Source organism: Salmo trutta, unplaced genomic scaffold (assembly GCF_901001165.1).
Source record: "Salmo trutta unplaced genomic scaffold, fSalTru1.1, whole genome shotgun sequence".
Lineage (NCBI taxonomy): Eukaryota > Metazoa > Chordata > Actinopteri > Salmoniformes > Salmonidae > Salmo > Salmo trutta.
In genome coordinates this window covers 3,663,441-3,690,693 of record NW_021823043.1, presented here as the reverse complement: position 1 = coordinate 3,690,693, position 27,253 = coordinate 3,663,441, and the positions used below count along the sequence as shown (strand labels likewise).

Here is a 27,253-nt window from a genome sequence, read left to right as displayed (position 1 = left end):
CTCCCCTAACTCCCCTAGGTCAGTTTGCTGCTGATGTCCAGGGCGTGTTGGTAGACCTGGGTCATATCGTCCATGTCTCCTAGCAGAGAGAAGCTTCCATCGTCCCCAGGAGACCCTGGTGTCCCTCGGGTCCCCACCTTCCCCCCATGGAGCCCCCCTGCAGCCGTCTGGAGGCCCCGTCTGAAGCCTGCCAGCTGGAGTAGATCCTCAGCCGACATACAGGCCCTGACGTTGGGCTGCGGGGACGAGGGAGACCAATCCATTCCCATTAAGGGAGGAACACTGGAGAGACCCATCTCCTCAGAGACAATACTGGAGGGTCTACTCTGGCTGCGAGAGAGGCCTGAGTCCCCCTGAGTCTCTCCATGGTAGCCCATATTGGACAAGCCACTGTGGAAGGAAGTGGAGTTGCTGTATTTCCCATTACGCTTCAATATGCCCTTTCTCCCCATGGACCTCTTTGTTGGTGAGCTGGCGGGTGGGGCCATGGAGGTGCTGCCCCCTAGCAGTTCAGAGGACTCACTGCGTTCTGGAGAGGAGTAGTAGCCAGACTCCCGCTGCTGGTTGTTCTTCAGGATGCCCTTCTTGGGGAGGGTGGGCACCATCTTGGCCGGCGAGACCCCCAGGCGATCCTGATCATCGTCCTCCTCCTCATCCCTCTCGGGGCTGGAGGGCAGCTCCCTTCCCTCGTGGAAGTGCAGGGAGCGACTCAGCTCGATCTCCCCCAGGCTGTGGGACCTCTGCTCAGACACATGCATCTTCAGGATCCCCTTGGGCCTCTTCAGTCCTGGTTTGTCTTTGTCTTCCCACGCGGTGTGATGGTGGAGCACTCCGCTATCATTCTCCTTCCTGCACTTCCTCAGGCGTTGGCGACCAGCGTGGGGGGGTACGGCGGGGGGTTCCGAGCGGGGAGGCTTGACCGGCGCCACGCTGGGTGACTCTGTGGTGCGGTTCTGCCAGTCGATAAAGCGTGCTAGCGTTGGAGAAGAGGTGCAGCCAGTGTTGTCCTTCTGGATGTCACAGTCACACACAGTGGTCTTCCAGCCCCAGTTGACCCACCAGTGGTTGGCGATGTCTTCCACCGTGGCTCGACGCTCCGGGTTAACCATCAACATCCAGCGGATCAGACCACGAGCATCTGGGAGAGAGTGGAAGGTGAGGAGGACAGAGACTTTAGCAGCAATCTATGGAATTATTTAACAGACAGAGAGAGAGAAGAGACAGCTACAGAGAGAGAGAGGAAACAGCTACAGAGAGAGGAGACAGCTACAGAGAGAGAGAGAGGAGACAGCTACAGAGAGAGAGAGAGAGGAGACAGCTACAGAGAGAGAGAGAGGAGACAGCTACAGAGAGAGAGAGAGGAGACAGCTACAGAGAGAGAGAGAGGAGACAGCTACAGAGAGAGAAAGAGGAGACAGCTACAGAGAGAGAGAGAGGAGACAGCTACAGAGAGAGAGAGAGAGAGAGAGAGAGAGGAGACAGCTACAGAGAGAGAGAGAGCGAGAGAGGAGACAGCTACAGAGAGAGAGAGAGGAGACAGCTACAGAGAGAGAGAGAGAGAGAGGAGACAGCTACAGAGAGAGAGAGAGAGAGAGAGAGAGAGGAGACAGCTACAGAGAGAGAGAGGAGACAGCTACAGAGAGAGAGAGGAGACAGCTACAGAGAAAGAGAGGAGACAGCTACATAGAGAGAGAGAGAGACAGCTACAGAGAGAGAGAGAGAGAGAGAGAGAGAGACAGGAGACAGCTACAGAGAGAGAGAGAGAGGAGACAGCTACAGAGAGAGAGGAGACAGCTACAGAGAGAGAGAGAGGAGACAGCTACAGAGAGAGAGAGAGGAGACAGCTATAGAGAGAGAGAGAGGAGACAGCTATAGAGAGAGAGAGAGGAGACAGCTACAGAGAGAGAGAGGAGACAGCTACAGAGAGAGAGAGGAGACAGCTACAGAGAGAGAGAGGAGACAGCTACAGAGAGAGAGAGGAGACAGCTACAGAGAGAGAGAGAGGAGACAGCTACAGAGAGAGAGAAAGAGAGAGAGAGAGAGAGAGAGAGGAGATAGCTACAGAGAGAGAGAGAGGAGACAGCTACAGAGAGAGAGAGGAGACAGCTACAGAGAGAGAGAGAGGAGACAGCTACAGAGAGAGAGAGGAGACAGCTACAGAGAGAGAGAGAGGAGACAGCTACAGAGAGAGAGAGAGGAGACAGCTACAGAGAGAGAGAGGAGACAGCTACAGAGAGAGAGAGAGGAGACAGCTATAGAGAGAGAGAGAGGAGACAGCTACAGAGAGAGAGAGAGGAGACAGCTACAGAGAGAGAGAGAGGAGACAGCTACAGAGAGAGAGAGAGGAGACAGCTACAGAGAGAGAGAGAGGAGACAGCTACAGAGAGAGAGAGGAGACAGCTACAGAGAGAGAGAGAGAGAGAGAGGAGACAGCTACAGAGAGAGAGAGAGAGAGAGAGAGAGAGGAGACAGATACAGAGAGAGAGAGAGGAGACAGCTGCAGAGAGAGAAAGAAAGAGGGGACAGCAACAGTGTTAAACTAGTACCTGAGGACTGTGTAGGTTCCCTGTACTCTCCATTGGTGATTTGGCGGATTAGTTTATTGTGGTCTTCCCCATCGAAGGGCATGGTCCCATAGACCAGGGTGTAGAGAAGCACTCCAAGGGCCCAACTGTCTACCTGGAAACACAACACACTGGTAGTTACAATACTGTCTACCTGGAAACATTACTGTCTACCTGGAAACACAACACACTGGTAGTTACAATACTGTCTACCTGGAAACACAACACACTGGTAGTTACAATACAACACCTTTGTGATAGGTAGACAACACATCATTTCTCCAAAGCGTTCTTGTATGGTGGCCTCAGTAGCACACATTCCCCAAGGCTGCTGATTTACTACTGTTGGTTTGTCATTGGTTCACTTCCTACTGTTTTCACACCCCTCTGCTGGCTAAGATAATGGCCCTTTAATGTGTTTTAACAGAAACAATAACAAGATGCTGTATCTTCTCCAAACACTCCGTTCTTTACACACTGATTGCTGTCGTAAAAGCCATGTCAAGGTCTGTGACTTAAGTGATTGGGTTCTGTTCTGATGAGGTTGCCTTTGGCTCTGAGGTATAAACCTTAGGCTTCGGGCCCAAATGACAGCCTATTCCCTATGTAGTGACCAGGGCTCATAGAGAGTATGGTTTAATTTGGGACACAGGCTGTATTCTCTGATTAGCTGAGATTATCTCCAGGAATCACAGCTAGCTGGGAAACAATGGATGATTAGTCTATGGGAAGTCTACTCCCCTGACTCCATAACCTCAGAATGTGTGTGTGTGTGTGTGTGTGTGTGTGTGTGTGTGTGTGTGTCTAGAGCTGTGATTGTTGGCTGGGACTCTGTCGGTCTCGGCCTCTTTGACAGGCTGTGTCAAACCGAGGAAGGGCTTTTCTTAGGAAGCTAAAGGAGTTGGGAGTAGGGGAGGGGTGACACAGGGTCAGGAAGCTAAAGGAGATGCGAGTAGGGGAGGGGTGACACAGGGTCAGGAAGCTAAAGGAGATGGGAGTAGGGGAGGGGTGACACAGGGTCAGGAAGCTAAAGGAGATGGGAGTAGGGGAGGGGTGACACAGGGTCAGGAAGCTAAAGGAGATGGGAGTAGGGGAGGGGTGACACAGGGTCAGGAAGCTAAAGGAGATGGGAGTAGGGGAGGGGAGACACAGGGTCAGGAAGCTAAAGGAGATGGGAGTAGGGGAGGGGTGACACAGGGTCAGGAAGCTAAAGGAGATGGGAGTAGGGGAGGGGTGACACAGGTCAGGAAGCTAAAGGAGATGGGAGTAGGGGAGGGGTGACACAGGGTCAGGAAGCTAAAGGAGATGGGAGTAGGGGAGGGGTGACACAGGGTCAGGAAGCTAAAGGAGATGGGAGTAGGGGAGGGGTGACACAGGGTCAGGAAGCTAAAGGAGATGGGAGTAGGGGAGGGGAGACACAGGGTCAGGAAGCTAAAGGAGATGGGAGTAGGGGAGGGGTGACACAGGGTCAGGAAGCTAAAGGAGATGGGAGTAGGGGAGCGGTGACACAGGGTCAGGAAGCTAAAGGAGATGGGAGTAGGGGAGGGGTGACACAGGGTCAGGAAGCTAAAGGAGATGGGAGTAGGGGAGCGGTGACACAGGGTCAGGAAGCTAAAGGAGATGGGAGTAGGGGAGGGGAGACACAGGGTCAGGAAGCTAAAGGAGATGGGAGTAGGGGAGGGGTGACACAGGGTCAGGAAGCTAAAGGAGATGGGAGTAGGGGAGGGGTGACACAGGGTCAGGAAGCTAAAGGAGATGGGAGTAGGGGAGGGGTGACACAGGGTCAGGAAGCTAAAGGAGATGGGAGTAGGGGAGGGGTGACACAGGGTCAGGAAGCTAAAGGAGATGGGAGTAGGGGAGGGGAGACACAGGGTCAGGAAGCTAAAGGAGATGGGAGTAGGGGAGGGGAGACACAGGATCAGGAAGCTAAAGGAGATGGGAGTAGGGGAGCGGTGACACAGGGTCAGGAAGCTAAAGGAGATGGGAGTAGGGGAGGGGTGACACAGGGTCAGGAAGCTAAAGGAGATGGGAGTAGGGGAGGGGTGACACAGGGTCAGGAAGCTAAAGGAGATGGGAGTAGGGGAGGGGTGACACAGGGTCAGGAAGCTAAAGGAGATGGGAGTAGGGGAGGGGTGACACAGGGTCAGGAAGCTAAAGGAGATGGGAGTAGGGGAGGGGTGACACAGGGTCAGGAAGCTAAAGTAGATGGGAGTAGGGGAGGGGTGACACAGGGTCAGGAAGCTAAAGGAGATGGGAGTAGGGGAGGGGTGACACAGGGTCAGGAAGCTAAAGGAGATGGGAGTAGGGGAGGGGTGACACAGGGTCAGGAAGCTAAAGGAGATGGAAGTAGGGGAGGGGTGACACAGGGTCAGGAAGCTAAAGGAGATGGGAGTAGGGGAGGGGTGACACAGGGTCAGGAAGCTAAAGGAGATGGGAGTAGGGGAGGGGTGACACAGGGTCAGGAAGCTAAAGGAGATGGGAGTAGGGGAGGGGTGACACAGGGTCAGGAAGCTAAAGGAGATGGGAGTAGGGGAGGGGAGACACAGGGTCAGGAAGCTAAAGGAGATGGGAGTAGGGAGGGGAGACACAGGGTCAGGAAGCTAAAGGAGATGGGAGTAGGGGAGGGGTGACACAGGGTCAGGAAGCTAAAGGAGATGGGAGTAGGGGAGGGGTGACACAGGGTCAGGAAGCTAAAGGAGATGGAAGTAGGGGAGGGGTGACACAGGGTCAGGAAGCTAAAGGAGATGGGAGTAGGGGAGGGGTGACACAGGGTCAGGAAGCTAAAGGAGATGGGAGTAGGGGAGGGGTGACACAGGGTCAGGAAGCTAAAGGAGATGGGAGTAGGGGAGGGGTGACACAGGGTCAGGAAGCTAAAGGAGATGGGAGTAGGGGAGGGGTGACACAGGGTCAGGAAGCTAAAGGAGATGGGAGTAGGGGAGGGGTGACACAGGGTCAGGAAGCTAAAGGAGATGGGAGTAGGGGAGGGGTGACACAGGGTCAGGAAGCTAAAGGAGATGGGAGTAGGGGAGGGGTGACACAGGGTCAGGAAGCTAAAGGAGATGGGAGTAGGGGAGGGGTGACACAGGGTCAGGAAGCTAAAGGAGATGGGAGTAGGGGAGGGGTGACACAGGGTCAGGAAGCTAAAGGAGATGGGAGTAGGGGAGCGTTGACACAGGGTCAGGTGGTGTAGGGGTCATTATGTAATATTTACTGTAGGGTGGGAGAGGGGCGGCTCCTAATGTCTCATGAAATGATGGGACTCAGTGAAATCCTGGAGTCACAGTCATTCTGGGTCTATGTTTGGTAACAGATGAGTGAGCTGACCTGGGCTGGCTGTTGGGGAAGTGGCTGTGAATCCTGGCTGGTTGGGCCTGACAGGATGTATGTGTGTGTGTGTGTGTGTGTGTGTGTGTGTGTGTGTGTGTGTGTGTGTGTGTGTGTGTGTGTGTGTGTGTGTGTGTGTGTGTGTGTGTGTGTGTGTGTGTGTGAGAAATGTGTGTGTGTGTGGGTGAGAAATGTGTGTGTGTGTGGGAGAAATGTGTGTGTGTGTGGGAGAAGTGTGTGTGTGTGGGAGAAGTGTGTGTGTGAGTAAACTTCCTCCAAGACAGGAACGGGTGTTCACTACCTTCACTTGTCAGCTTAAGGACAAACCCAGAAGGCCCAGGGAGCAAGAGCACTTTTTGGGATGGGGGTTCCCTTCAGTGTTTCCCTTATCCAACTGTAAGGGGGAATTTGTTCTGGGGATTTTCCACTGGTGAGATCCACTGGTGTGTGTGTGTGTGTACCTCTGGACCATGGTAGGGCCTGCCGTTGACGATCTCTGGTGAGGCGTACAGAGGGCTGCCACAGAACGTCTGAAGGAGCTCGTCTTTGTGGTAAAGGTTGGACAGACCAAAGTCAGCAATCTGGAGGAGAGAAGAGCATGACAATCAACGTTAAATTACCCTTGGATAAGACTCGCAGATCCCTGACTGCACCTGTAAAGAGACTGTCACTATCCCTAAGATGCTGTGTTGAAGTACAGCATATGAAAGACAAGAGATCATCTCTACGAAGTCAAAGATCTTACCTTGATATTACAGTTTTCATCCAGCAGCACGTTTTCCAGTTTTAAATCCCTGTGCACCACTCCGTTCTACAAAGACAAAACAGGACAAGTCTAATTAAACTGTGACCCATTTACACACACACACGCCCGCGTACACGCACACGCACACCTGCGCACACACACACACCTGCATACACACACACGCCCGCGTACACACACACGCATACCTGCGCACACACACACACACACACACACCTGCATACACACACACACGCCCGCGTACACACACACACACACACATGCGCACCTTTCTTTTGTCTACCATGTTTGCTGAGCTCATCCGCAATGGTTCTTCTCAAGTGGCACATGTTCTATATAAATCTAGCATCTTTAATTCATTTCAATGATAAAATGTATTCTCATAAACATCTCTCGTGTTGTTGGGTGACACACTAAACATTTACATTTACATAAACAGCCGTTAAACATGTGGGACACAGGATCCACATCTCAAATGCCACCCTATTCCCTACATAGTGCACTACTTTGGGCCAGATGAGTGCAGTAGTCAGTGCAGCATGTAGGGATCAGGGTGCCATTTGGAGTTCAGCCAGTGACAGGAAGTGTGGTCATGGTTCAACATGAACCAGAGGAACCACATGAACAGTTTGACCATGCACTGTGTGTTGATAATTCACTTAACCATGGAAGGCAGATGTGGTCGACCTCTCTCTCTCTCTAACTCTCTCTCTAACTCTCCCACACTCCCTCCCTCCCTGTCTCTCTATCTGTAGGGAGGAAGCAGGGGAAGTCTATACTCTGCCACACTTCCTTCAGTCTGTCACTGCAGCGCTGCCCTGTCCTAACCTACTGTATCTCTATGTCCGGCTCCTCCCTCCTCACCATGTCACGGTTGCCCTCGACAACTCCCTCACCAGGATGTCACGGTTGCCCCCGACAACTCCCTCACCAGGATGTCACCAGCAGCTGTAGCCAGCCCTATCCGTCAGTCATCCTCTCCCAGCTGGCATCCTATTCCCTTTATAGTGCACACTTTTTTAACTAGGGCCCATAGTAGAATATTTGGGATATTCTCTCCCAGCTGGGGATATGACATCACTCCAACAGGACCTACAGTAATGACATCAGTCATAGCCTCCAGCTGTAGGGACTGTGGAGGACAAAGGGCCAACCCTCTCTCCATCTCCCCAGGGAACAGCACTCAACCTGGAGGTGGAGAGGGCCTGAGGGAAGGGGAGGGTGGAGGTTGGGGGATGGGCTGCTACATGGGCACAGAAGGGCAATTATGTGTCTTATTGTGTGAGCTAACTGATCTGCTGTAGGGTCCTGTACTCTGGTCTGCTGTAGGGTACTGTACTCTGGTCTGCTGTAGGGTCCTGTACTCTGGTCTGCTGTAGGGTCCTGTACCCTGGTCTGCTGTAGGGTCCTGTACCCTGGTCTGCTGTAGGGTCCTGTACCCTGGTCTGCTGTAGGGTCCTGTACCCTGGTCTGCTGTAGGGTACTGTACTCTGGTCTGCTGTAGGGTACTGTACTCTGGTCTGCTGTAGGGTACTGTACTCTGGTCTGCTGTAGGGTACCGTACTCTGGTCTGCTGTAGGGTACCGTACTCTGGTCTGCTGTAGGGTCCCGTACTCTGGTCTGCTGTAGGGTACTGTACCCTGGTCTGCTGTAGGGTCCTGTACCCTGGTCTGCTGTAGGGTCCTGTACCCTGGTCTGCTGTAGGGGCCTGTACTCTGGTCTGCTTTAGGGGCCTGTACTCTGGTCTGCTTTAGGGGCCTGTACTCTGGTCTGCTGTAGGGTCCTGTACTCTGGTCTGCTGTAGGGTCATGTACTCTGGTCTGCTGTAGGGTCTGTACTCTGGTCTGCTGTAGGGTACTGTACTCTGGTCTGCTGTAGGGTCCTGTCCTCTGGTCTGCTGTAGGGTCATGTACTCTGGTCTGCTGTAGGGTCATGTACTCTGGTCTGCTGTAGGGTCATGTACTCTGGTCTGCTGTAGGGTCATGTACTCTGGTCTGCTGTAGGGTCCTGTACTCTGGTCTGCTGTAGGGTCATGTACTCTGGTCTGCTGTAGGGTCCTGTACTCTGGTCTGCTGTAGGGTCATGTACTCTGATCTGCTGTAGGGTCCTGTAGCTACATAGCTCTTCCTTGTAGAAATGTCCTTTGGCTTAGGGCACAGATCTAGGATCAGCTCAGCCTTCCACAGGTCCTAGCCTTTACCATACAGAAGAGAGTAAAACAGACTTCAGATCAGCGTATCTCTTACCTTGTGACAGTGGTGCACGGCAGAAACAATCTGCCTGAAGAAGTGTCGTGTCTCTCGCTCGCTCAGCCGCCGTCGCTCGCTGATGTAATCATACAGCTCTCCCTTACTGGCGTATTCCATCACGATCACTATCTTGTCCTTGTTCTCAAACACTGGACACAAGGACATACACAGAGGACAACATCAGGATGGGAGGAGTTTGAAATCAGCAAACGCATCTCAGGTTGCATCCCAAATAGCCCTCTATTTCCAGATATAGTGAACACTACTTTTGACCAGGGCCCACAGGGTCCACAGTTTCAACAATGGGGCCCTTTGGAGTAAATACAGAACACAGAGAGACATACTGTCGCCAATTTAGCACAACTGGTGATCTTGCTTCTGTGTTTCAACGGCGAGGTCACTGATACTGTTCACATTGTTGTGTTTTACTGCTGTTAACTGTTAACTGTTTAGAATAGGAACACCGTTCTACCCTGCTATAGTATAGGAACACTGTTCTACCCTGCTATAGTATAGGAACACTGTTCTACCCTGCTATAGTATAGGAACACTGTTCTACCCTGCTATAGTATAGGAACACTGTTCTACCCTGCTAGTGTATAGGAACACTGTTCTACCCTGCTAGTGTATAGGAACACCGTTCTACCCTGCTAGTGTATAGGAACACCGTTCTACCCTGCTATAGTATAGGAACACCGTTCTACCCTGCTATAGTATAGGAACACTGTTCTACCCTGCTGGTGTATAGGAACACTGTTCTACCCTGCTATGGTTGAGGAACACTGTTCTTCCCTGCTATGGTTGAGGAACACTGTTCTACCCTGCTATAGTTGAGGAACACTGTTCATCCCTGCTATAGTATAGGAACACTGTTCTACCCTGCTATAGTTGAGGAACACTGTTCTACCCTGCTATAGTTGAGGAACACTGTTCTACCCTGCTATAGTATAGGAACACTGTTCTACCCTGCTAAGGTTGAGGAACACTGTTCTACCCTGCTATAGTATAGGAACACTGTTCTACCCTGCTATAGTATAGGAACACTGTTCTACCCTGCTAGTGTATAGGAACACTGTTCTACCCTGCTATAGTTGAGGAACACTGTTCTACCCTGCTATAGTTGAGGAACACTGTTCTACCCTGCTAAGGTTGAGGAACACTGTTCTACCCTGCTATAGTATAGGAACACTGTTCTACCCTGCTATAGTATAGGAACACTGTTCTACCCTGCTATAGTTGAGGAACACTGTTCTACCCTGCTATAGTATAGGAACACTGTTCTACCCTGCTAAGGTTGAGGAACACTGTTCTACCCTGCTATAGTTGAGGAACACTGTTCTACCCTGCTATAGTATAGGAACACTGCTCTACCCTGCTGGTGTATAGGAACACTGTTCTACCCTGCTGGTGTATAGGAACACTGTTCTACCCTGCTATAGTTGAGGAACACTGTGATATCAGAGTCATGTCCTCGCCTAGGACAGGAGAGTACTGTTCTCTCTCTCTCTGTGTCTCTGTGTCTCTGTGTCTCTGTCTGTCTGTCCTCTCCTCTCCCAGATCCTGAACTCTTTCCATTGGACCTGACCTGGAGCTAAGCGACAGTAGCCTGTCAGTTGATAGTAGGCTGCCAGAGGACCTGTCTATTCTCCTTCTACACTATATGGCTCTGCACAATAACAACAGCTGACTCAGGTCCAGAGCTCCTGGAAACTCCCCACGAACTGACCACTGTAGACCGTTTATGTGATAAAATAAAGGGTATTTATATTGGTCAGGTGATAACTTTCTTCATCATTTATCATGTTTGTGTTAGACAGTGTTTTGACATCTAAGGAAGGATCTCTACAGTGCTGGTTGTGGGCTGGCTAGCCAGGACTGAACCTGAACTTTCTCTGACTCCTGGACACTTCATCTGCTGCTGTTGCTGTGGAACCAGAAAACTACAGGGGGCTGGTTCCACTGTGTGTGTGTGTGTGTGTGTGTGTGTGTGTGTGTGTGTGTGTGTGTGTGTGTGTGTGTGTGTGTGTGTGTGTGTGTGTGTGTGTGTGTCTTATTCTGCCCATCTGTATGCGTCTGACTGTCTGGCCTTCAGTCTGTCTGCTAGCTGCGACCTATGGCAGTCATCTCCAGCCACTCCTCAATGTAATTACCTAGCTAGTTCAGTTAATCCGTATTAGATACAGGCTAGTGGACTCAGAGGTGGGCCCTCTCCCCTCTAGTCTAAACATAGAGACTAATGAATGAGACTGGTCAGGCCCCAAAACACTGGGAGTCCAAAGACATCATGTCTCCAACAGTGCCACTATGAAGGGTGACATAGGCCTGCAGAACTGGATACATAATGTCTCCAACTCTGACACTATGAAGGGTGACATAGGCCTGCAGAACTGGATACATCATGTCTCTAACCCTGCCACTATGAAGGGTGACATAGGCCTGTAGAACTGGATACATCATGTCTTTAACCTTGCCACCGTGAAGGGTGACAAAGGCAGTGGTGTAAAGTACTTCAGTAAAAATACTTTAAAGTACTATCTGTACTTTACTATTACTATTTTTTACAAGTTTTACTTCACTACAGAACTGGATACACTGGAAACTCTATCTCCTCACTCCCTCTGTCTTCTCCTCTCTCTCCCTCCTCCTCTCTCTCTCTCTCTCCCGCTCCTCTTTCTCATCTCTCTCCTTTTCCTCTCGCTCCCTCCTCCTCTCTCTCTCCCACCTCCTCTCTCTCTCTCTCTCTCTTCTCCTCTCTCTCTCTCCCCCTCCTTGCTCTCTCTCTCTCCCCCTCCTTGCACTCTCTCTCGCATCTCCTTGCTCTCTCTCTCCTCTTCCTCCACTCTCTCTCTCCCTCCTCTTATCTCTCTCTTTCTCTCTCTCTTTCCCTCCTCTCTCTCTCTCTCTCTCCTCTCTCTCTCTCCATCCTCTCTCCCTCCTCCTCCCTCTCTCTCATTCTCTTTCTCTCTCTCTGTCTCCCTCCCTCCCTCCTTCTCCTCTCTCCCTCCTCCTCCTCCTCTCTCTCCCTCCTCTTCTCTCTCTCTCTCTCTCCCTCTCCCTCCTCCTCTCGTTTTCCTCTATCTCTCTATCCCTCCTCCTCCTCTCTCTCTCCCTTGTCTCTCTCTTCCCTCCTCTCTCTCTCTCTATTCCTCCTCTTTCTCGCCCTTCTCTTCTCTCTCTCTTTCTCTCTCCCTCCTCCTCTCTCTCTCCCTCCTCTCTCTCTCTCCTCTCCCTCCTCCTCTCTCTCTCTTTCTCTCTCCCTCCTCCTCCTCCTCTCTCTCTCCCTCCTCCTCTCTCTCTCTCGCCCTTCTCCTCTCTCTCTCTCTCCCTCCTCCTCTCTCTCTCTCTCCCTCCTCCTCTCTCTCTCTCCCTGCTCCTGTTTCTCTCTCTCTCTCTCTCATTCAGGTGACACCGGGGGCGAGGCCGTATAAACTTGATTAAGTGTGTGTCTATAGGTTTCTAGGGCTTTCTGGGCTCGGTCCAAACCACAACAATAAACACATGTAGTATTCATCCGTTAAAGACTCTGTTGTATAGTTGATGACAGATACTGTACAGAACACAGAGATGGTACTGCTGGCTGCCCTCACAGAACCTCTGTGGTTTCACAATGAGACACACACCAGCAAGGCAACAAGACACTGACGGCTTTCACATCCAAATATACTCAAATGTTCAAATTATCCAGACAGATGTACTTAAAATACAAATACAAGTCTATGTTATTACATGTGTTGCTATTTGAGTGTTATTTGGGTTTGTTTTGGGTTACACTTGGTCTCTCAGTCGTGTGTGTGTGTGTGTGTTCCCTGTTCCTACGTAAGCAGCCAACATCATAGTAAACATCCACAGATGTTGGGCTTGGCGATAGTGGAGACAGAGGGATGAGGAATCTTCAGTGGAATCTCCCCAATGTTCCCTTCTGATTCGCTGTACAGTGCAGTATGTGCAAAGGCAAACAAATGAACGCACTCACTGCTCTCCCTCTCTGTCTCTCTCTCTCTCCATGTCTCTCTCTCTCTCTCCGTCTCCCTCTCTCTCTCTTTCTCTCTCTCCATGTCTCCCTCTCTCTCTCTCCATGTCTCCCTCTCTCTCTCTCCATGTCTCCCTATCTGTCTCTCTCCCTATCTGTCTCTCTCCCTATCTGTCTCTCTCCCTATCTGTCTCTCTCCCTATCTGTCTCTCTCTCTCTCTCTCTCAGACCTACCTTCGTAGATGGAGATGATGTGAGGGTGTTTGAGGGAGGACATGATCTCGATCTCTCTGCGGATGTGAACCATGTCCTGATCATCCTTGATCTTCTCCTTCCTGATGGACTTAATGGCCACCTGACAGAAGAGAGAGAGAGAGAGAACATCACATCATCACACACTGATGGCAGATCACACACAGGTCACACAACAGAAGCGTGATCACTGATTAGAGCGTGACTGCAGATTGCTTCACACACACAGTTATCTGAGTCCACTGTGAACATGTTGTATTGGAGTGACCCTTGTATTTTGACAGGACCTGATGACATTCACAGACGTTTAAATGTTATCGTCTGTCACGGGAGACTAACAGATGATCAATACTGGGTCAATACAACAGCTCAGCGTTTAGTAGAACTGTCTCTGGCTTCTCCTCCCCTGGGTCAGTGAGGTCAGAGGGGCAGCATGGTTCAGGTCTCAGGTCTTCAACAGAGTATTATCCTGCCCTGGGTCAGTGAGGTCAGAGGGGCAGCATGGTTCAGGTCTCAGGTCTTCAACAGAGTATTATCCTCCCCTGGGTCAGTGAGGTCAGAGGGGCAGCATGGTTCAGGTCTCAGGTCTTCAACAGAGTATTATCCTGCCCTGGGTCAGTGAGGTCAGAGGGGCAGCATGGTTCAGGTCTCAGGTCTTCAACAGAGTATTATCCTGCCCTGGGTCAGTGAGGTCAGAGAGGCAGCATGGTTCAGGTCTCAGGTCTTCAACAGAGTATTATCCTGCCCTGGGTCAGTGAGGTCAGAGGGGCTGCATGGTTCAGGTCTCAGGTCTTCAACAGAGTATTATCCTGCCCTGGGTCAGTGAGGTCAGAGGGGCAGCATGGTTCAGGTCTCAGGTCTTCAACAGAGTATTATCCTGCCCTGGGTCAGTGAGGTCAGAGGGGCAGCATGGTTCAGGTCTCAGGTCTTCAACAGAGTAGTATTCTCCATTGGCAGTCTCATGGCTCTCCACAGATACAGAGGCTATAGGAAGAGATGAATTGATAGTAACAGTAATACTGTTTCATTGTTTATCTCTGTGGTATATTTTCACTTTTGTGTGGTCAATTCACTTTTGTACTTATGTTTATTGTTTCAGGTCTTGTAAGAGTCGTAAAACTTGTCCAGTCCCCTGCGAGAGGAAATAAATACTATTTTACTCTTATGTGCTCATAAACTTTTGATTATTCTAGGTCTCACAATAAAGCTCATAAGCAGTGTCCCGTCCTCTGGTAGTGGAAAATAACCTGGCTGTGTCTCTAACTGGGCCAAGACCCTCAAGAATATCTCTCTCTCTCAGAGGAGGAGGAGGAGAGGATGGATGGTGAAGTTTTACCACAACCTTGAAGAGAGAAACTAGGTTTATGGAAGGACATGCAGCCAGCCCACTGGAGACAACAGATGCTAAATGAGGTTAGATACAAATACATGTTCCATTTTACACAGCCCAGTGTGTGTGTGTGTGTGTGTGTGTGTGTGTGTGTGTGTGTGTGTGTGTGGCTCCCAATGTCTTGAGAGCCACATAAATAGTTGTAATCAGAGTTACGTGTGTCCTACTGTGGAACAGATAGAGTATAGAAGTAACAGTACTCTACACCACTGTTTCTCAACACCAGTCCTCCAGTACCCTCAACAGTACACATTTTTATTGTAGCCCCAGACAAGCACACCTGATTTAACTTGTCAACGAATCATCAGGCCCTCAATGAGGAATCAGGTGGTTTTTGTCCAGGACTACAACAACAATGTGTACTGTTGAGGGAAGTGGAGGACTGGGGTTGGGAACCACTGCTCTACAGTATCTCAAACAGACCATGCTGGTTCCACACGTCACACTCATAGGGGGGGGGGGGGTTATGAGTCAGCCGACAGGGACAGGAAGTTCCAGTGAGATGTACTTCCTTATTCCCTGCGTCACTCATGGCACCATATCCTCCATCACTCCTTTTTAGGGAGTTTTTATCTCCCCTTTGACAAAATATGTGTCACAAATGGCACCCTATTCCCTATATAGTGCACTACTTTATACCCGAGCTAGTCAAACGTAGTACACTATATAGGGAATAGGGTGCCATAAGGGACGCAAACAAGTGTATGGAAGTAAAATATCCCCCCCTTCTCAGAAGACATAGTGGCAGGCTGGCAGTAGCAGTATCAGAACATTATGCAACACGTCTGATAAGACTCTATTACATCATATGGAATGATATTAGTATTGGTAATGCCCTGTATGTGGTACATTGGATTTCCACTTTCCTAACAAAGTGAGGCTAGGTGGCTACTAAGACGTCTGCCTCTAGACTCAACATTGTTTAAAAACAACGGTGCCTTGGATGTCTAGAAATCATGTGTTATGGTTACAAATCATGTGTTATGGTTACAAATCATGTAATATGGTAACAAATCATGTGTGATGGTAACAAATCATGTGTGATGGTAACAAATCATGTAATATGGTAACAAATCATGTATTATGGTAACAAATCATGTAATATGGTAACAAATCATGTATTATGGTTACAAATCATGTAATATAGTAACAAATCATGTATTATGGTTACAAATCATGTATTATAGTAACAAATCATGAATTATGGTTACAAATCATGTAATATAGTAACAAATCATGTATTATGGTTACAAATCATGTAATATAGTAACAAATCATGTATTATGGTTACAAATCATGTAATATAGTAACATCAATGATGTCGCTCTTGCTGCTGGTGAGTCTCTGATCCACCTCTACGCAGACGGCACCATTCTGTATACTTCTGGCCCTTCTTTGGACACTGTGTTAACAACCCTTCAGACGAGCTTCAATGCCATACAACTCTCCTTCGGTGGCCTCCAACTGCTCTTAGATACAAGTAAAACTAAATGCTTGCTCTTCAACCAATCGCTGCCCGCACCTGCCCGCCCGTCCAGCATCACTACTCTGGACGGTTCTTACTTAGAATATGTGGACAACTACAAATACCTAGGTGTCTGGTTAGACTGTAAGCTCTCCTTCCAGACTCACATCAAACATCTCCAATCCAAAGTTAAATCTAGAATTGGCTTCCTATTTTGCAACAAAGCATCCTTCACTCATGCTGCCAAACATACCCTCGTAAAACTGACCATCCTACCAATCCTCGACTTCGGCAATGTCATTTACAAAATAGCCTCCAATACCCTACTCAATGAACTGGATGCAGTCTATCACAGTGCCATCCGTTTTGTCACCAAAGCCCCATATATTACCCACCACTGCGACCTGTACGCTCTCGTTGGCTGGCCCTCGCTTCATACTCTTTGCCAAACCCACTGGCTCCAGGTCATCTACAAGACCCTGCTAGGTAAAGTCCCCCCTTATCTCCGCTCACTGGTCACCATAGCAGCACCCACCTGTAGCACGCGCTCCAGCAGGTATATCTCTCTGGTCACCCCCAAAGCCAATTCCTCCTTTGGCCGTCTCTCCTTCCAGTTCTCTGCTGCCAATGACTGGAACGAACTACAAAAATCTCTGAAACTGGAAACACTTATCTCCCTCACTAGCTTTAAGCACCAGCTATCAGAGCAGCTCCCAGATCACTGCACCTGTACATAGCCCATCTTTAATTTAGCCCAAACTACTACCGCTTCCCCTACTGTATTTATTTATTTATTTATTTTGCTCCTTTGCACCCCATTATTTCTATTTCTACTTTGCACTTCCTTCCACTACAAATCTACCATTCCAGTGTTTTACTTGCTATATTGTATTTACTTTGCCACCATGGCCTTTTTTGCCTTTACCTCCCTTATCTCACCTCATTTGCTCACATTGTATATAGACTTATTTTTCTACTGTATTATTGACTGTAGGTTTGTTTTACTCCGTGTGTAACTCTGTGTTGTTGTATGTGTCGAACTGCTTTGCTTTATCTTGGCCAGGTTGCAATTGTAAATGTGAACTTGTTCTCAACTTGCCTACTTGGTGAAATAAACATTTTAAAAATCATGTGTTATGGTTACAAGTCATGTATTATGGTTACAAATCATGTGTTATGGTTACAAATCATGTAATATAGTAACAAATCATGTGTTATGGTTACAAATCATGTAATATAGTAACAAATCATGTGTTATGGTTACAAATCATGTGTTATGGTAACAAATCATGTGTTATGGTTACAAATCATGTGTTATGGTTACAAATCATGTGTTATGGTTAAGTGTCCAACTTAAATATATATATATATTTTTTTTTTATGGGTTATAAACAGAGTGTAGAATGTGGTTACAGTTGCATATTATAATTTATTAAAGGAAATACAGAGAACAGAACTATATTGAATAGGTTCTAAGTCCTTCCTTAACTACAGTCAAAGTCTAATATATGTCCCAAATGGCACCCTATTCCCTACATAGTGCCCTACTCTGGACCGAAGAGTGCCATTTGGGACGCAGCTCTGAACTCATGAATAGTCTATTGTGGTGATAGTGAATGGTGATCCCTGCCTACTGTACAGCTGGGTAGACAGGACGGACACACCCTTACCCCTCCAGCCCAGGGTTATGGATCGTTAGTCACAACCACCATTTGGGCCATACAACAGCTGGCGACTGGGCTCAGTGGTGTGTGTGTGTGTGTGTTCATGTGTACTCTTTAGCCTCGAGCTATAAGAGAAGAAGAGCTGTCACAGATACAAACCAGGACTTTGTCTGTGGTAGGAACCAGGTGTGTTGGTTTACAGGCAGACTGGTTGATGAAGAAATTAGGGAAAGGGTATGCCCTGCATCAGTGCAGTGGAGTGGAAAGGAGGCTCACCATAGCAGGTGCTGCTATTCACAGCATGGTCATTACAGATAATGTTAAACACAGGGTTGATGAGAATGATAAGAGGAGAGATGCTACTGGGGGGTTTATTGTGATGTATACACCAGACTAACCCAGCTGGAGAGGAGAGATGCTACTGGGGGTTTATTGTGATGTATACACCAGACTAGCCCAGCTGGAGAGGAGAGATGCTACTGGGGGTTTATTGTGATGTACACACCAGACTAGCCCAGCTGGAGAGGAGAGATGCTACTGGGAGTTTATTGTGATGTACACACCAGAGTAACCCAGCTGGAGAGATGCTACTGGGGGTTTATTGTGATGTATACACCAGACTAACCCAGCTGGAGAGGAGAGATGCTACTGGGGGTTTATTGTGATGTACACACCAGACTAACCCAGCTGGAGAGATGCTACTGGGGGTTAATTGTGATGTATACACCAGACTAGCCCAGCTGGAGAGGAGATATGCTACTGGGGGTTTATTGTGATGTATACACCAGACTAACCAAGCTGGAGAGGAGAGATGCTACTGGGGGTTTATTGTGATGTACACACCAGACTAACCCAGCTGGAGAGGAGAGATGCTACTGGGGGTTTATTGTGATGTACACACCAGACTAACCCAGCTGGAGAGATGCTACTGGGGGTTTATTGTGATGTATACACCAGACTAACCCAGCTGGAGAGGAGAGATGCTACTGGGGGTTTATTGTGATGTACACACCAGACTAACCCAGCTGGAGAGATGCTACTGGGGGTTTATTGTGATGTATACACCAGACTAACCCAGCTGGAGAGGAGAGATGCTACTGGGGGTTTATTGTGATGTATACACCAGACTAGCCCAGCTGGAGAGGAGAGATGCTACTGGGGGTTTATTGTGATGTACACACCAGACTAACCCAGCTGGAGAGATGCTACTGGGGGTTTATTGTGATGTATACACCAAAATAGCCCAGCTGGAGAGGAGAGATGGTACTGGGGGGTTTATTGTGATGTACACACCAGACTAACCCAGCTGGAGAGATGCTACTGGGGGTTTATTGTGATGTATACACCAGACTAGCCCAGCTGGAGAGATGCTACTGGGGGTTTATTGTGATGTACACACCAGACTAGCCCAGCTGGAGAGGAGAGATGCTACTGGGGGTTTATTGTGATGTATACACCAGACTAACCCAGCTGGAGAGGAGAGATGCTACTGGGGGTTTATTGTGATGTATACACCAGACTAACCCAGCTGGAGAGGAGAGATGCTACTGGGGGTTTATTGTGATGTACACACCAGACTAACCCAGCTGGAGAGATGCTACTGGGGGTTTATTGTGATGTATACACCAGACTAACCCAGCTGGAGAGATGCTACTGGGGGTTTATTGTGATGTATACACCAGACTAACCCAGCTGGAGAGGAGAGATGCTACTGGGGGTTTATTGTGATGTACACACCAGACTAGCCCCCCCCCTCTTATCTCTGTCTCTCTCTCTCTCTCTCCTTAGACCTGTCTCTGAAATACCAATCTATTCAGAGAAGCTGGCGCAGAACACAGGCACTCACACACACTTACACACACTCACACACACTCACACATACTTACACACCCTGACAGGTCAACATAGAAGTGTTCCCTTCCTGCTGCTTGGCTGACCCTGTCAACCTGCTCCTCTCACTGCCTTGATAACAACATTACCAGACCAGACCAGGCCAGGCCAGGGAAAGCTGCATAATTACATAACATTCAATCTAAAGGCTCTCTCAACCCTCCACCATATGACTGTGTCTTATGTCTCTTTTGGGAAAAAAGGTTCAGGGTGGGAACACAAACGTTCAGTCAGTCAGTCAGAGAGACAGATTAGACACACACATGTCGACTCAACCGTGTGTATCATGATTGACTGACTCAGAGTCCCAATGAATGTTATTTTACGGTAGCAGCCAGGAGACTGAATGCTCTTGTATGGTAGCAGCCAGGAGACTGAATGCTCTTGTACGGTAGAAGCCAGGAGACTGAATGCTCTTGTACGGTAGCAGCCAGGAGACTGAATGCTCTTTTACAGTAGCAGCCAGGAGACTGAATGTTATTTTACGGTAGCAGCAAGGAGACGGAATGCTCTTTTACGGTAGCAGCCAGGAGACTGAATGTTATTTTACGGTAGCAGCCAGGAGACTGGATGCTCTTGCACGGTAGCAGCCAGGAGACTGAATGTTATTTTACGGTAGCAGCCAGGAGACTGGATGCTCTTGTACGGTAGCAGCCAGGAGACTGGATGCTCTTGCACGGTAGCAGCCAGGAGACTGAATGTTATTTTACAGTAGCAGCCAGGAAACTGAATGCTCTTGTACGGTAGCAGCCAGGAGACTGAATGTTATTTTACGGTAGCAGCCAGGAGACTGGATGCTCTTGTACGGTAGCGGCCAGGAGACTGGATGCTCTTGCACGGTAGCAGCCAGGAGACTGAATGTTATTTTACAGTTGCAGCCAGGAAACTGAATGCTCTTGCATGGTAGCAGCTAGGAGACTGAATGCCCTTTTATGGTAGCAGCGAGGAGACTGAATCTCTTTTATGGTAGCAGCCAGGAGACTGAACGATCTTGCATGGTAGCAGGCAGGAGACTGAATGCTCTTTTATGGTAGCAGCAAGGAGATGGAATGCTCTTTTACGGTAGCAGCCAGGAGACTGAATGCCCTTTTATGGTAGCAGCGAGGAGACTGAACGATCTTGCATGGTAGCAGGCAGGAGACTGAATGCTGTTGTATGGTAGCAGCCAGAAGACTGAATGCTCTTTTACAGTTGCAGCCAGGAGACTGATTGCTCTTTTACGGTAGCAGCCAGGAGACTGAATTCTATTTTACGGTAGCAGCCAGGAGACTGAATTCTATTTTACGGTAGCATCCAGCTGACTGAATACTCTTGCATGGTAGCAGCCAGGAGACTGAAGACTCATGCATGGTAGCAGCCAGGAGACTGAAGGCTCATGCATGGTAGCAGCCAGGAGACTGAAGACTCTTGCATGGTAGCAGCCAGGAGACTGAAGACTCTTGCATGGTAGCAGCCAGGAGACTGAAGACTCTTGCATGGTAGCAGCCAGGAGACTGAAGACTCTTGCATGGTAGCAGCTAGGAGACTGAAGACTCTTGCATGGTAGCAGCCAGGAGACTGAAGACTCTTGCATGGTAGCAGCCAGGAGACTGAAGACTCTTGCATGGTAGCAGCCAGGAGACTGAAGACTCTTGCATGGTAGCAGCCAGGAGACTGAAGACTCTTGCATGGTAGCAGCCAGGAGACTGAAAGCTCTTGCATGGTAGCAGCCAGGAGACTGAATACTATTTTACAGTAGCAGCCAGGAGACTGACTTCTATTTTACGGTAGCATCCAGCAGACTGAATACTCTTGCATGGTAGCAACCAGGAGACTGAACGATCTTGCATGGTAGCAGCCAGGAGACTGAAGACTCTTGCATGGTAGCAGCCAGGAGACTGTACGCTATGCTGGTGGTTTTATAGCAGCTAATCTCAATGAGTCACCGCGGCCTAAAAATCCCCAAACTATTCCATCCAGACTTCTGTTTGTATTGTCTGTGTGAGTGTGTGTTCACTCACTGGCTCATCCTCTCTCTCTGTCTAGTAAGCAGGGTGTCCTGAAACAGGCATGTCTCCAGACCTCTTAGACATGGAGGCATTTCTATGCCTGACAGAGCCCACACACAGAAGGGTAATGTATTGGAGGCTATGTGGTGTCTTTTCTTCCTGACTATACAGGATAACCAGTGAGAATCTCTCTCTCTCTCTCTCTCCATTAGGTACCTCATCAATTCAGCGACCAAGTGAGAAGCTCTCGGCGTGTATGTATATATATATGTGAGGTTGTGTGTGTGTACCCCACACGTAACCTCTCCAAGAGCCTCTGCTTCCTTCACACCTAGGTGTTAGTCCCAACGAGGAAACACACACACCAGACTGTCTACTTTCCTCCTGCATACCTCACACTTGGAAAGTTCTAGTTGCCAAGCCAGGGGGTGACCAGAGGTCAAATAATACCCTCAGTATCGCTCTCTCTGCTCTCTCCCCCCCTCCTACTGTCTCTTCACACAGTACAGAGGTTGAATAACCCACTAGACCTATTTTAGTACTAGTCAACAAAATACCTGAAATATCCCTATAATTCATGTCATGGCTACAGGGAAGGTGGTTCAAGGTGGATTATTACATGGATTTGTCAGTGCATGTTCAGTGGGACAAAACTTTCATTTTTACTCATGCATCTCAGCTCATCAAAACTCACAAGTTAAAGTCAACAGAATTAGACAAGAGACTCATTCTTCTGAGGTCTGTTAACACTGAAAACACATGTTATAAATGGAAACTACATTTAGCTACATGGGCCCCAATGTATTTTTAAACTGACCTTTGACTCATCTTGTATAAGCAGTGTGACCTCTGAGGCAATACAACCGATTTTGTCTCCTGAAGCCAAGTGTGTAATTATGGCCATAAAACCACATTAAATGGGCTCATTTCTGAATTTAAATGGGAAAGCTGAAATCCCACATAACATCATCAGGGAATTCTCAATTGATTTCTGATTGGCACGCCATGAACATGGGAGTGTTTATGAATATTTATCAATGAAACACCAAAATATCACTATATTCAGTTGCCAGACGCTGTGTTTTGATGTTCTTACATCACAAACAACATTATACTGGTGTTATTCATTAGTTGTCACACTCGTTTTATTGGCGGTGAGTCTAAAACTCACCACTTTGCCGGATTGTCTCTCGATGGCTTTCTTCACTTTGCCGTATGTCCCTTTCCCCAGCGTCTCCAGCAGTTCGTAGCGGTGCTTCAGGTTGTGCTTGTGGTGATGTTTCTTCACGCTAGAGTTCGACCATCTCCCGTCATCCAGGATCGAGACGTCACCAAGGTAGTCGACAGGTAAAGGTCTGTCCCCCCAAATCTGCACATCGCTCTGTCCTACCTCAGTCCCAGCGCTGGACGCGGACACATTGGACACGTTAGATGCCGTGGACACATTGGATAGTCGACGAGCTTTTGAAGCAGTTTCCATCAGGATAACTAATAAAGTGTCAATATGATCAAATCCAAGTGGACCTAATGACGGCTATCCGTGCTTTAATGTATGTGTCCTTAGAAATACACCTCCAAATATATACAAATATTTGTGTTTTGATTAAAAGTAAATTATTCAATTATTGGAGCAAAATCTCTTATTCCTCAATTGTAAAGACGTTTCCACTGTGCTCCGTTTTCGGCGCTCCCTTATGGTAATCCTATTGATGCTTTAATTGTAGCAAAATTAGACCAACCGGGCGTTTTGGAATTGTTGGATACAGCTTCGCATTCATTCTCTATCAGAACCATGCGTAATTGCTCTCTCCGATGTTGCGCTTGTCTTGACAGCGACGATCCGCGCCTAGGTCATAGCTGTGGATGCGATGTATTCGAGTGACACACAGAGCTGTTCGGGTTTGTTTCTCATCGACTCTCTTTCATACACGCCCTCTCTCCCTTTCGCTGTTTCTTTTTGTCAGAGAGGTGTAAGGAGCTGGAGCCAGTAGCGGCAGGAGGGGGGTGGGGTCTAGACCCATACTGTCCCCTTTCCATGATTGCCTTTTGTGTGTATTATTAGAAAGAGACATGGGCTAAAAGCAAGTATTGTACACTGCGCTGGCTTTGCCTGTTGAAAGAACAAGCAAACGTGGAGCAAAAGACAATGTTAGAAAAGTATGAATGTCTTACTAGACATGCTCTTGCTTTGATAAAGGGGTATATTTGTAACTGGCGTCATATAGAGGAGACCAAGGCGCAGCGTGTTGAGTGCTCATCGTTATTTTTTAATGAAAACGAACACTAGACAAAATAAACAAAATGTCAGGTTAATACAAACTAAACAGAAAGCAACTACCCACAAAACCCACAGGAAAAACAGGCTGCCTAAGTATGGTTCCTAATCAGCTTGTCATAGACAGCTGCCTCTGGTTAGGAACCATACTCGGCCCAACACAAAGAAATACAAAAACATAGAATGCCCACCCCACACCCTGACCTAACCACATAGAGAAACAAACCCCCTCTCTCAGGTCAGGGCGTGACAATATTAGTCAATTCTCTGTAGAATTCTCCAGTAAATGTATTCCAACCTTGAGATGAGGCGAACTTGGTTTGTCCTATAGCTCTGTAGCAGGCGATGTGTGTAATTACTTAACATGGTGACACTCCTCTTGAACATGGTGTGCCTATGGGTGCTCAGACTACCTAATGGTAAACCAGGCCCTCCTGTAGTCCCTAGAGAAATCATTTACACCCACCCACACAGGAAGGGAATGAGAGAGAGAGAGATTAGAAATACAATATACATTCTCACTTCTCATGTTGTTGTACCCTACTGATAGGATCCTTGTTAGTGTAATAGATCCACTTGACTGGCCAGCTAGCCTTAGCCAATGTCATTTTGCTATAGTAAGATGTCATACTGACATCTCTTCGGCAGAGGGACAATGATGCACAAACATAGGTTTACCTTTATTTATTCATTAGTCTAGTAGCCTTTATGAATAGAATGACAATATGTCCTCCTTTGGAGAGCATTTAAAGGTCTAATGCAGCTGTTTTTATCTCAATATCAAATCATTTCTGGGTTACAATTCAGTACCTTACTTAATTTTGACAATTTTAAATGAAAACAAATAAACCAAAAAGTAACGACAGCATTTGCTTACCAAACTGTATGTTTTTTCACACTATTGTATTTAGAAATTTGCAAAAGACAGACTGACCGCCACAACCAACCATAGATGGTAGTTCCTATTCAAGTCAAGACTGCCAGCCATTGCTAGTGTACCCATGAGTTTAACAGTCAAATTGACAGGGTCAGAGGTCACAAAACCCTTCTATGGATTATGTCTATGGCCACAACACAACAAGCTGTTCCACACATAGAATAAGGAGCGATAAGCACACCAAAGACGGCATTAATTAAGTAATCAAATAAAGACAGCACTTCTAAAAGCCTATTTCACACCATAGTCTGCTGAATTTGTAAAATCAATTTTCTTTCATTTTGATTTCTTCACAAATGAAACTGTGGCACTGACTTGCACATGGGTTGATTTTTCAGCATTGTCTCAACGAAGAGTTTGGCGTTTGACTAACCATGTGTGACGTGGAAGCGCAGCTACAAGCCTGCTAGAGTTAGCGGCAGGCGGACAAGCAATATCCACTGTCATAGTATTGATGAAACCTGAGCTGGAATGTGAAGCTAACTGAAGCTGGTTAGCTTTAGAAAACCCTGAGTTGATTTAGCTTGTTTCGTAGTATACCACTCAGACGTTAAGAACCTAATCCTGATTTACAGTCACCTTTGACCCCACAATACACACCATATATGACATCCCCTTACGGTCAGTCCAGGAAAGGTCAGTCATGTCTGGTTCAGTTTAGCGTGGTCCTGTTTGGTGTGTGTGTTTTAATGTGTTTCGTAATGGGTAACAGTGTTGATTCATTTAACATTATATCTTCATAGGTCTGTGAAGAATGATTTCAAATGACTAACAAGTTTTACATACAACAGAGATGGTGTGATGGGGATCATATCTCAAACAGTGCCATCTAGGGGGAGAAAGGAGAAGTGTCATCACTGAGTTAATTAGCAGTGCCACTGTCAGAGAAGAAGGCACTTGTCACATGACCTGAAAAGTTAGTATTTTCCTCTAAAAAGCCTTGGAGAGTGTTGAGACTAGAACCCTCATTCTGTGACCTCTATCTCTCCCTCCAGGCAGTTGTAAAGTAGCTCGGCCCTCCATGTAGACCAGAGAGTAGCAGAGAGCACTGTGGAGAGAAACAGCAGGTTATCAATAGAATAGATCAGAGACCAGAGGAACTTTAATCCTGAAGCATGGAGAGCAGATCCCTAGGAGAGGTATCATCGTATCGTCCTTCACCAACCACCGGATGTGAGTCTATGAGCGTGTACTCAGAGTATTGTCCACATCCTGCCTTTTTATTCTCATCTTATGACTAAATAGTTCTTTGTCCTAATTTTCTGTTTTCTTTCAGTTTTCATCCTGTTTTCCATGATATCGGATGTTTTTCACATGGATCAGTAAGTTAGACTTTCGAGTGAAGCTTTTACCGCACACATCACAGCTCGCCTGTGTGAGTCCGTATATGCGCCATTAGGGTCCCCTTCTGGCTGAAGCTTTTCCCACAGTATCCACAGCTAAATGATTTCTCTCATGTGTGAGTATGTATATGCTTCCTAAGTTTCCCCTTCAAATTGAAGCTTTTCCCGCAGTCAGCACAGTTAAATGTTTTTTCTCCTGTGTGAATCTGTATATGCGCGGCTAGGGCCCACTTGCGATTAAAGCTCTTCCCACAGTCGCCGCAACAATAAAATTTCTCCCCTGTGTGAATCTTCATGTGCTTGGACAGCTCCACTTTGAGTTTGACAGTCTTGCCACAAACAGGGCAGGTGTAGGGTTTCCCACTGTGACAGAGGAGGATATGGGCCGTCAGTGTACAGGTGGAGTCGTAGCGTTTTCTGCAGAAGCGACATTCACTGAGTCTTTTCTTGTAGAGTCACATGCCTCTGCAGGTCAGTTTTCAGAGCAAATTTTTCACCACAGTCACGGCAGTGGTGAGTTTTTCGAGACGTGGTGCTGGGTTTGAAACAGTGTTCCACCACTGATGGATTTGGATCCAATGGTGGGCTGAGATCCAATGGTGGGCTGCAGTCAAGTGCCACTGGGTCGCTACTTACGGCTGAGATTTGGCTGGAGGGATTGTTCTGATTATCTGGAGGGTCACAGGGAATGTAGAGACCCTTAAGGTGGGTCACAGTAATAAAAGGTGTGAGATCCACTTGTTTAGGGTCATGCACTCTGTTCTCCACCGTCCCAACCCATCCCAGGCTTATCATCCACAGTGTTCAGCCCTTGTACCCTCTCCTGTTTCTCCAGCTCTCTACTAGATCTCCTAGTATCCCTGTGAAATGGAGGTCCGTATTCTGGTAACAGTATAGCTTCCTCCATTGTCCCTATCCCCCATACTGGACTCCAACCAGTGATCCGCTGCTTGCAAACATGTGATCGCTCTCCTCGACAACATACCTACTGTTGAGTATGGAAAAATATCTACTTTGATAGTTCCATTGGCTAGCTGTGGAATGAGTTTACGGTATGATTTTAACGCCGTTACACCCACCCCTTCTAAACTCGCTACACATAGGGAGGGAAAGAGAGATTAGAAATACAATAGACATTCTCACTTCTCATGCTGTTGTAGCCTACTGAAATGATCCACA

General features: G+C 47.9%; 1 protein-coding gene across 1 annotated transcript; it reads right to left on the bottom strand.

Moving 5' to 3' along the window:
- On the bottom strand, positions 1-23,432 carry LOC115188396 (NUAK family SNF1-like kinase 1). Its single transcript, XM_029747205.1, has 7 exons — positions 22,691-23,432; positions 13,105-13,225; positions 8,898-9,049; positions 6,634-6,699; positions 6,350-6,469; positions 2,547-2,679; positions 1-1,138 (listed from the first exon to the last, which is right to left on the bottom strand). Exons 1-7 carry the CDS (start codon positions 22,997-22,999, stop codon positions 15-17), a joined length of 2,025 nt encoding a protein of 674 aa, XP_029603065.1. The 5' UTR covers positions 23,000-23,432; the 3' UTR covers positions 1-14.
- Between the last annotated feature and the right edge of the window lie 3,821 nt (positions 23,433-27,253).

Bases quoted from the DNA above. Each gene is read 5' to 3' on its own strand.
- LOC115188396 (XM_029747205.1), bottom strand. From the start codon at position 22,999: ATGGAAACTGCTTCAAAAGCTCGTCGACTATCCAATGTGTCCACGGCA. The intron at 13,226-22,690 runs GTGAGTTTTAGA...CTCTTCTGTCAG, and splicing joins AGAGACAATCCGGCAAAGTG to GTGGCCATTAAGTCCATCAG. The intron at 1,139-2,546 runs GTACTAGTTTAA...ACTCTCTCCCAG, and splicing joins GGAACCTACACAGTCCTCAG to ATGCTCGTGGTCTGATCCGC.